The sequence below is a fragment of the Parasteatoda tepidariorum genome, chromosome 2, assembly GCF_982258835.1.
Source record: "Parasteatoda tepidariorum strain Cologne lab strain chromosome 2, Ptep-v5.0, whole genome shotgun sequence".
In the NCBI taxonomy this organism is placed as follows: domain Eukaryota; kingdom Metazoa; phylum Arthropoda; class Arachnida; order Araneae; family Theridiidae; genus Parasteatoda; species Parasteatoda tepidariorum.
This window is the reverse complement of record NC_141756.1, coordinates 7,149,434-7,160,912: the sequence shown is the minus strand read 5'-3', so window position 1 is coordinate 7,160,912 and position 11,479 is coordinate 7,149,434. Positions and strand designations below refer to the sequence as shown.

General features: G+C 30.1%; 1 protein-coding gene across 1 annotated transcript; it reads left to right on the top strand.

The window, feature by feature from the left end:
- The first annotated feature begins 259 nt into the window (after positions 1–259).
- Positions 260–5,892, top strand: LOC107444304 (uncharacterized). Its single transcript, XM_043055810.3, has 3 exons — positions 260–429; positions 2,389–2,677; positions 3,779–5,892. The coding sequence occupies exons 1-3, from the start codon at positions 319–321 to the stop codon at positions 4,435–4,437; spliced, it is 1,059 nt and encodes a 352-aa protein (XP_042911744.2). The 5' UTR covers positions 260–318; the 3' UTR covers positions 4,438–5,892.
- Positions 5,893–11,479: the final 5,587 nt, after the last annotated feature.

Genomic DNA, 11,479 nt, shown 5'->3' with positions numbered 1-11,479 from the left:
ATAGGGACCCTACGACTACCACTCCCCATATTTTGAAGGTCAAGAACCCGATTCCTTCGAGAGGAAAAAAGGTATGTCTATTCACTAAAAGTAAACTTTTTTATGTCTGATGTCGTAGCTGGAGATATCGTCTCACCTAATTATTGAGTATATTTATGGTTGGGAGCTCGTATCATTAAAATTTATTTATGGTACGTTAAAATCCGATTTTCTGGATCAAAAGTTATGATGATTCTCTCGGTTTTTATTTTGCACAATATCTATTCATATAATGGTTCTTCTCTTTTTGTTTCACTCTAGGCATGTATAGTCACAGCTATGGTGGCTTTTCTTGGAATTCGTGGAAAGATGGTGGTTGGAATTATGACGAATAAAATGGCCGGTGAAGGCATGAACGGGGGAAGTGACGACCCAATAAGTGGAGAACCAGTAAGTAATAATTTACAAGTTATTCCGAGTCATGATTCGTAACATCGTTCTTTCATAATCGCTAATTGTGCGCTATCAAAATTTTCATTCTAAAATTATAGTAAAATAACTGGCAGCTGTCTGTCCATCCGATTAACCTGAAAGTTTACGATAAAGAACATTTTTTTCCTTTATGGTTGTGAAACCATTTACTAAAAGTGTGGTTATAAGATCCTGAATATAAAACTATACGGTTTTTTAACCATTTAGCATTTTTAGCATTTTTCAAAAACGTAAAAAAAAATTATCATTTTTACTAGACACAGGAGCTCGGCTTTTCGTAAGGTAATGGGCATTGAAGAGTACCTGACACTGAAAATTCTTCATGTGTTGAAGGGAATGAAGGAAATATTGTGATGTCAACACTAGGACTCAAAAGTAAATCTAAATAATTACATTGTATTTTATAAAATTTTATACTTTTATATTAAAAAATTACTAAAAATAAATTCTTAGCTTAAAACTTACTATTAAACACTACTTAAATTATTGCCTGAGACAGCCAAACAGAAAGAATCTAAATAAATGTACAATAAATTTTTAACACTACTTAAATTATTTCTTAATACAACCTAATGAAATGAATAGTAACTTATAGAATTGCCCATAAATAGGGGTATATCAGAGTTTATAGTGACACATAAGAGAAAAATTGCGCTAAGAACAAATTTTATTAGATTTATAAGCTGTTATGTTTAAAACATTTGTTATGTTGGCATCACTGTTATGCTTAAAACATTTGACCAAACTGAATCGCCTATCGTTTATTTTGAAACAATATATCTGTTTCCCTTAAACAACAAGGGAAAATGTCATTATTTGAATGTTACTGAAATAAAAATCTAATTAAAAAACAAAAAATCAGGTTTCATAATTTGTTTACTGTGCTCATTTAGCATCTACTTTATTTACATTTACACTTACTTTAGTACCTACGGTATATCCGCAGACACACACCCCGCTGGCACATTCACATCATAAGTTCTTCATATGTATATGTTACTGGCAAAGTATGAAACGCCGGCATTCGATAAAATGCCTAGGCATTGTATATAATGGCGGATGTTTTTAGGCAAGGTATGAAATATGATAAGTATTATACACTTTCCCTAGACATTGTATATGATACCTAGTCATTCTATAGAATGGCAAATGCTAATTTAGGCAAAGTATTAAAAAAAACGTCCTGATGAGGTTATTATGTAAATGTGCGTTTCTCAAAAATAAAAATTTTATTCTGTGAAAATAATGAGAGTGCCATTAAAAAAATTATTCAAAATGCATAAAAAAGTGAAAGTTGTACTAAACATAAATTATGTCTTTCTTATTTATTAACTTCTGGTAAGTAGTTTCGGTTAAGAAAACGTTATTTTTTGCAGCGTTAACTCTAATTTTGCACAGTTCATCGTCAAATGGTTGTCTCATGTCTATAGACCATGACTCCTTGCCGGTATTTCATACTTTTCCGGTTTCTCATTTGGCATTCTATAGAATGCTTAGAAAATGTATGAAACATAAATCATTTCATACATTACCAGCAAGTTTTAGGCATTATATACAATGCCTAAGTGTTCTATAGAATGACGAATTTCAAACTTTGCCGGTAACATATAGCTTGAATGGCTCTAGTGTGGAATCGGGGAACCCTTGGTTTGTTGATAATTTTCGTTTAGTTTTGCTGAAATCCCATTATGGTTACCATGATATGATGCTTTGCTGTCTTTATTTTCAATGACGTCACTTTCGGATTACCGGAAGTTTTGTTTTCCTTTTTTGTGATCTGTTCTTGGTATATTTACATACATATTCGTTTATTCGAAGATTGCCAAAAATGAGAAGGGTCTCCGATTATAAACTATTATCTACTGTATTTAACATGATTATTTAATTAAACATAAATGGTTGCATTTTTGTTTCCAGATGTTACATAAACCTTACAGTTTCGAGTACAAGGCACCGGTTCTCATAGGCAACATATACCACTCAGAAAAAAAAGATGGTAATGGTAAGGTTTCGGGCTCTTATGGATACACAGATGCCCAAGGATTGTACAGACAAGTTGACTACGTTGCCGACGAGCATGGATTTCGTGCCATAGTGAAAACGAATGAGCCAGGTACCTCGCGAAGAGAAGAAGATGGAGTTGCAGCCGATGTAGTTCTGCAATCAGACTCACCACCGGCTGGACTGCAAGAAGGATTTTCAAAAAGTAAAGCATTTCCTTTAAGAAATATATAATTGTCACAGGCGATACTTTACAAACATAAAGTTTGAAATATAATCGAAATTTTTAAAAAGTGCGTTTTTGGTAAGGTAAAAACCATAAAAGATCTTTTTTTTTTGTCATACTATAAATTAAAAACTTTGGATGAGTTAATTTGTAAAGACATACTGAGGAGTATTATTGGTGAAAGTAGAGATTAATCACGGAAGTTTCGTAAGTACGGAAAAATCACAGAAAGTGTGGCTTAACTTTTTTTCATAACAAGGATAAAATTGTTTTCTTGTTCTCATTTTCATTGTTTACTCGGTATTTTGTCTTTTCTTGTTGCGAAACTCTATTTTGATCTCTTATAACTTCAGAATCGTTGCGCAAGGGCTCTGAAATTTAGACAAGAATTACGAGGAGCAATTTTTATCCCCAAAATAGAAAATCGTTGAAAAATTTTAATAATTATTTTATGCTCGAAAAATGATTTATTTTCTTTAGTGTTTACTCAGTATTTAATATATCCTTGTCACGGAACGGTATTTTGAGTTTCTTACAACTTCAGAACTGATAGGATTCCGAAATTTGAACATCGACTGCAAGGAGCAACTTTAGCCCCCAGATCCAAAAAATCGTTTAATAATTTCAATTATTCCGTTCAGAACGTTTGACGCAAAATATCCTAAGTGGAAGACGGATCGTGAGCTCCACGTGCTGACGGTCTAACCATGGGATGTTTTCGTGATATTCCTCCCCATGTAACGCAAATAGGGGTTAGTTCCATCAAAAAAGTTTCCCACAAAGGCAAATTTGTCAGTCCACTTGATGCATGACTTTCCTTGGCGTCTGCATTGAGTTCAAAAATACAAGGCTACAGAGTTGAACATTAGTAGTGGTAAACTAAAAAATTGGGTAGGCTGTTCAAGGACAGTTCTTTTTATAAAAAAAAAAAGAGTGTTGGAAAGAAATAAACTGTGAGTATGGTGAAATGTTAAGCTACAGTTTAAGTGTGATTCTTGTAAATTCCGTGCTAACTACTTTAATTTGACTCTTAAATTTATTTTTATTTATTAACATACTTTTTCTTTTTTTAATTTTTAGGTGAAGAGAGTGGACAAGGAAAAAGATCCTTGATCGATATGATTGCAATGGACACTATGGGAGGAGGAATGGGTGATGCTATGGTTGAACAAGGAGATATTAGGGATGGAGGAATGGGTAAAATAGTTGGTATTATGAATGGTAAAATGCGTGTTATTGTGGATGGTAAAATGGGTGATATTATGGACAGAGGAATGGGTGGTATTGCGGATGAAGAAATGGATGCTGTTATGCGTGGTAAAATGGATAGTATTATTGATAAAGGAATGGGTAAAATGGGTGGTATTGTGGATAGAGAAATGGGTAAAAGAGATAGTATTATCTATGGAGGAATGGGTAAAATGGGTGATATTATGGATGGAGAAATTAACAATATGGGTGGTATAATGGATGGAGGAATAGTTAAAATGGATGGCAGTATGGGTAGAGAAATGGGTATAATTATGGATGGAGAATTCGAAAAAAAAGGTGTCACAGTGGATGGAGGAATTGGTGAAATTGGTAGTAGAATGGATAGAAAAATGGGTGGTATTATGAATAGAGAAATGGGAAAAATGAGTGGCATTATGGATAGGGAATCAGGGAAAATAGGTGATATTGTAAATGGAGGAATGGGCAGTATTAATAATGAATGGCATGTGAATAAGAATGTGAGGTGAAATAAGTAATATAAATGATCAATTGAAATGATTTGATGATTTAACAATGGTAATCACTCGGAATGTTCTAGATTGCTTCCGGGTTTGACAATGACATTTCTTATTTTGGACAATCCTATATTTTGCTTTGGTGTGCTTGATTATATTTATTATGCCATTTTAATATAATTTTACAATTTTTAACATCATTTAAGCTTACTATGATTTTATTTCAGTTTACCATGTTACCACTTTATTTTTTCATTGTTTTTACGCTATTTCTTATGTATAATGTAGAAATTTTAAGGAAGAAGAAATTGTACAAATTCTAAGTGATAATGTAGAAATTTTAAGCATTTGTTTCCATCAAGCATTTGTCTCAGAAATTTTAAGCATTGTCTTAAAATTTTAATACTCTTACAGGGCGGGGAGTCTATGTAAATGCTTTTCGATAAAAAAATATAGAACTTTTCAACAACAATATCATATGCACATAAACACTGAGGTAGTAAAAGTAATGAGATATCTCTTAATACCGTGTCGAACCTCCTTCAGCTCTACAAAGTGCAGAAACCTCGATATGGCATGGACTCAACATTTAGTTGAAAGTTTCTTGCAGGAATATTCAGCCATGCTGCCTCAATAGGTATCCATATTTGCGAGAGTGTTGCGGGTGGAGGATTTTGTTCCACTCAATTATATTCCATAAATTATAGATGTGATTCATATCGGGTGATGTAGGTTTCCAAATCATTCTCTGGTATCTGGCAGCAGAAATCAGTCGGTATTCTGCTGCCATATCCCATTGCAGTCAAATTTTACCTAACTGTCATAACGGTCACGTTCCATTTCACAACCTGCGTTGATGCTTGTGGTTATTTCTCGTATTGTTACTTGTCTGTTAACATTGACAATTCTACCAAAACGTCACCAGCCTCGGTCATTAAAGACAGGCGGTCGGCCACTACGTTATCCATCGTGGATGGTTATGATTAAAATTAGGTATTCTTGGCATACTCTCGACACTGTAAATTTAGGAATGTTGAATTCCCTCACAATTTAATCTCGTCCTGCTGTCATCATTAAAAACATTCTGAGATGAATAATATGAAAATAAATAAAAGTACAGCTTCATATATACATTTTGTTTGCGATACGATAGTATTGTTATCCCCTGATTTTTGTCAACTCAGTACGTGTATATTTGCCATCATATATATTGTTGTAAATATGATGGCAAATGCTCTGAACAAAAAATAAGTAAAAATATAAATATTAAAAATTGATAGGTGATTGAGTTCTGATAGCAAGATATGCTGTAGATATTGCTTTTCTAGTAAATAGTGATTAGAGTTGTGTTTGGTTTGTTTAATGCTGGTTTCATTTTTATTGTCATCGGATTTTGAGTTTATTGTATTTTGTAAAAAATCATGAAGTATGTTTGTTGTATTTAATAAAAAAAAATATACATTTCAATGTGAAATTTTATCATTTGAAAACAACCCAGTATATAAATAAATAAATAAATTTGAAGCAGTAAAAATGAATAAATTTATCGAACTTAAAAAAAAACTTTATTAAATAAATTTATTAAAAATAAATAAACTGCAAGGTTAAGCAGGGCTTAACTATTTTGTGAAAATATATAGCTATAATTTTAGTCCCTTAAATATCATCTTTATGATGAGCAATTTATTATTTAAATTTACTACAATATTAAAGTCTAATGAGACTTATAAATATGAATACATTTAACCTTTTTAGTTTGCTTACATACCTTGTCTTTGATGAACTGAGAAAAACGATGCCTAAGACGTCATTTCATTTCTTGATCATGGGTCATTTTCAAAACAGAGAGGCATTTAGAAATTTTTTAAAAAAAATTTGATGTTTGAATCGCTACTTATAAAAATTTCAGTTGTAATTGGCATGTTCCTTATCAATAAAATATAAAATAGTAATGGACTTTTTGGTTGAGAACATAAAAATAGAAAAAACATTAAATATCATCTTGAATATGCATTATGCCTCTGTTATAAAAAAAAAAATTTAAAAGAAACCTAAAAAAGTAAATATCACAAATTTCAACACCTACATTATTATTACAAACGTGTAGTATCAATTTTATTGATAATTATCATTAATTTTATTATTATAAAAGATAAAAAAATTTATTGTCTGTTACTAATTTGTGGAAAAAGTTTAAGCTTATTATTTTATATTTCAACTGATATTGAAAACAATATTGCATAAATTACACTTTAATCAAATCTACACCGTAAATTACTAAAAATAACTTTTGTTAAATAATGTAGCGAAATAAAGTTTGAAGAGAAGAAAACAGGCCAATAGTAGAGCTGAATTTTAAACGTTCTTCCATTGCGAATTACTGAATTTTAGTCATTGAAATATTGATACCTACCTATATTTCTTTTAATAGCCTTAATATGTTGTGAAATATTAAATTGGAATTTAATAAATTGAAGTTGAAAAAAGAAGATTTCTTATTTTTATAGTTTAAATTTATTGAGGAAAAGAAAAAGCAGTATAGCAATTACAAAACAAAAATCGATAAAGCTAATTATTAACTATAAGCCATCTACATTTACGATTTACTATCATGATCATGGTTACAGAGTGGAAAAGAGTAACACAGGAATAAAAAAAAATAGCGAGTCAATTCGCTTAGGCATGTTCTATTGAAAAATACAAATGTTTATACAAAATTGAAAAACATGAATTCATCGTACCATTAAAAAAATCTAATGATTATTAAAAATAATAATTTTAAAACAATTTTGATAGTAACTGATGAGAATGTTAATAAAACATTCTTACTTTGTTTAAACTTTATTTTCTTAGTATACAGCAATTTTAATGAAAGGTTTTACATTGCTTAAAGTAAAATATCTGAATAGAAAATAATAAATCCTAAAATAGAGCATCCAGGGAGCCATAGAGCACGTTTTCGCAATCTAAACAGAAATAATTTATGAAAGAAATTTGGTAAATAAGTTAAAGAATTCTTGGGAAAAGATGACACTGTTTGGTTCTAGTTTCATAACTAGAAAAATTAAAATTATTTTCAATCAATAGACAGTTTAATTGCAGTTAAATGAGAAGTTAAAAAGGCTGACACATAGCAATTTAATGGTATTATGACATTAAAAGGTATTAAATTCAATAATTCAAATTAAAATTGTATTAAACTATCATTTTTTTAAAAATAGTAATTTCTTTGTATTTTAAAAGCATTTACTGAAAATATATTTCTCTACTTTTACTCAACACACATGGTTAATTATTTTGAATGCTTAGAAATAATATTTGAAATTTTTTAGAAATAAAAATTACTTTAAGTCACGGGGCATCAAATGACGAAGGTTTTTGAAAATGACCTTTGTGGAAAATAAACATTTTGCAGGCACTTTAAAATGACCGAGTTAAACTTAATTAAACGGAATTAAAATTAAATGGAAATAAAATTATTTATGATTAGAAGAAAAGGAAAATGTTAATTATTACAAAGCTTGATTACCATTGCGTCTTTATACTTATTAGAATGAGAGAGAAATTTTCTCACTTACAAATATCACATAAAATTTTGTTTTTAAATTGTTTCAGAAGGGAATTAAAAGTTTCATTATATAGTGCCGCCATCTTTATTTGGTTGATGATAACGAGAATTAGCACAGTTGTCGCTAGTGCTGCCATCTACTGATGGAGTCTACTGACTGAAAACAATGGAGAGATTATTTGTAATAGAGATAAAAACGACCTTGCAAGCATTTTTTTAGCTAACAGTATTATGTAAAGGGACCGAAAATCAATATACTAGTATCATGCACCAGCTCTTTTCTGCAAGTTTTTCATTAAATTTCGTAAAATAGAAGGGAAAAAAAGAAAACTTTCGAAGGAAAAAAAAAATATATATATATATATGTATATATATATATTCATTTTACTTTTTAGCAACTTGGAAACATCAAATTATATTTTATTTCTTTGAATTTATTCAGTTGTGACCAACCCTTGCAAATTATTTTTAAACTGCTGTTAAAAATAAAGAGTTAAAGAAAAGGTATACATGAGACGTCTCAAATAATATTTCAAAATCAATCAAAAATATTATTTCAAAACCAGAAAATATCAAAACCAATTTAATTGCATGATGAAAACTAAAAGTGATTTCAATAAATATAGTTTAACTATTCCTCATTTCATCCGGCTGTCAAATATGTTTTTATGCTCTCAGTCTCTCTTCCTCAGTAGTTATTCTTTAGATTTCGTTAGCATTGGTATCTTTTCTTCGTTATAAATATTAATTTGGGACAAATTTGTTCTGTTTTAAAAAAAAAATCTTGTAGTAAATTTTACGAGCGGGTATTATTGGACACTATACATTTGATTACCTGAAAATTTTCAAATATTTATTAAACTTATTTTTATCATCGCTTTCTGGTCGGAGAGCGGACCGTGCAAATTACTGTTCAATTATCAATCTGTTACCATCGAGACCCGTGTTACGGGGGTAAATAATTAGAACTACAACAAAGGGTAACAAACGTTTTAAACGGGAAAAAAAGCGTGTTTATATAAATATAAATAATTTAAAGTCAATAAGCATTTACAATATTAAAAGGAAATATGCGAAGGAGTAAAATGCATAGTCACGTAACTGAATATGTAATTATTGTGTGATGTCCATTGACTATAGGCTGGATAGTCAATAGTCAATCAAGGAACCCGGGATCGTTGTAGGATGCTCTTACTACCTCACTTGCACCCCTGAATTCTGGAAGAATAAATAATCTTGACGCAATGGCCGTCACATTGACACATCTTGACATACTTCTCTACTGCAAGTTACGAATAAACTATTATTCTAATGAAGAATGCCTGTTTCAACCCAAGTGTACGCCAAATGGATGCCAAATTTCCATCGCGAAAATATCGCCAACTCTTGAAACGACTTTGATTAGTTTTCTCTCTGTTTGCTTTCTTAAATAGAGTGAAATGAGGAAAATCTACTGAATAATCTATTAAATAGTAATAAGAAATAATAAAAATGATATCTAAAAATCGTAACAAATATACGTCTTTCTGTTCTTTAAAAAAAACTGATGAAAAAATAATAAATAATCGTTTCTTGAAGACGATTTTCTTCTACAGTGGAACATACGTAAAAATTCCTTACATTGCATTTGATTTGTTAAGAACATGTCAGCATGAGACGCACCATTTTTAGTGGTCCAATCAAATTTAAATATTCTAGCAATGTCTTATAGATGTTTCTTCATCAAGAACAAATGCTCCCATCTATCCAAATATATCACCAAGTCATGAATTCCAGTAAGACTTCGATATTTACCTCCTTTTAAAAATTCTGTGATATTTGTCGTAAAATATAGCACAAAAAATATTTCTGTCTGACATATTCATAATTTTAAAAGCTTTTAAATTGTTTGTAAGCATATTTGTATAATTTGATAACGAAATAAAACGGAACTATATGCAGTGGTGGAAGATTACTTGAATCCTACTATACCACAATGGTCTCTTCTTAACTTGAAACGGAGTATAATCTCCCTGTTTAATGGTACAAAGGGTCTCAATTTCAAAAATATGTTCCCAATAGCTTGTTCAAGAGATCAGCAATTTTTATTTCTTTTTTTTCTGGTTATTTCGCTACTTTTTAAAATTTGTCAACGAATGGAATATATAAAGCTTCCTAACTCTTCATGGACTGGCTTGCACAACTATGGTTAAAGCATCCTATTATGAACTAGGATGTCCTTGGTTGGTTTGAATCCAGACGACAGCAGGATTGGTTGTTGTTACAAATCCTGCCGGAACTTTCTCTCACATTTCTCCTCCAACTACACTTTTGATATTATGCATTTCGAACAAAATTAGTGTAGTCTGTTCCAAATTTGAAATCTCCGAGTTTTCAAATTCGAAGTTATTTATTTCGGAGCTATTTTGACGCATTTTTGCTTAATTTTAAAAACAAGTCTTTTTCACAGTGTTTTTTTCAGTAGCAATTATTTCTGAAAATTACAATTTTGATCGAGACAAATTGGTGAACTTTGATAAGATTGATTTAGTATTTTGAAAGAAAAAAATATAAAGCACTTTTGCAACCTGGAAAAAATAGGAGGTCTTAAATGAGATATATTTATATTTTTTATTTATAAACCAAATGCTGTATGCGACCTTAATTATCTTAGCAATAAGCAATGACGCAAAGCATTCAAAATGCACAAAAAATAAGTAAGATTTTAAAAATAAAATCCATGTTTTTTCATCCATAGCTTGATTAAAGCTGTTAGGTCAATTTTGAATTAAACTTTAACAATTTGTTTTGTTATTAGAACCTGTTTGTAAGAATTAAAACAAAGCCAATATTTCACATTTATTGTTACGTTTAAGCATTTTGAACAGGTCAACGATCAAAATAGATTTCCTCTGGGAAAACAAATTGAAAAATACACTTTTCTCATTTTTAATTAAATTCGATGAACGAATTTGAACTTAAAACTTTCTTTTGTAATCTTCCGAAAAAAACAACGAAATTATTCTAATTTCTTTTTCTCAGTGAAAGTTTGATGATTTGGTTTATTGAAAAAAAGGTAAACAAAGAACATTGCAAGAAAAAAGTTTTTTTTTCTCATCCTCAAAGAAAGCACATATCGGTTTTCTTTTTAATTTAATTTTTTATGAAAAGGTTGAAATATATAATTTTCCAAAGATTACAGGTTAAGAAAGGAATCGGTTGTACATCCTTTCAACTCAGACGAATACCCATTATTTCGGTTTGAGCGACTGATTCCGTCATGTCTGCAGCAGCAACTTTGGTACGTAAATTTTATACGAGTTTTATTTTGGTTTCCATATTTGACTTATCGTATTTGTATTTAGGCTTCCATATTCGACTTACCATATTTGTATTTTGACTTCCAAATTTGTCTTATCATAATTTTATTTTGGCTTCCATATTTTACTTATCATATTTGTATTTTAACTTCCATATTTTACTTATCATATTTATATTTTGACTTCC

Excerpts from the sequence above, each read along its gene's own strand:
- LOC107444304 (XM_043055810.3), top strand. The coding sequence starts at position 319 with ATGGTGGCTTTTCTTGGAATTCGTGGAAAGATGGTGGTTGGAATTATG. Across the intron at positions 430-2,388 it reads ACCCAATAAGTGGAGAACCA|ATGTTACATAAACCTTACAG; the intron begins GTAAGTAATAAT and ends TTTTGTTTCCAG. Across the intron at positions 2,678-3,778 it reads GCAAGAAGGATTTTCAAAAA|GTGAAGAGAGTGGACAAGGA; the intron begins GTAAAGCATTTC and ends TTTAATTTTTAG.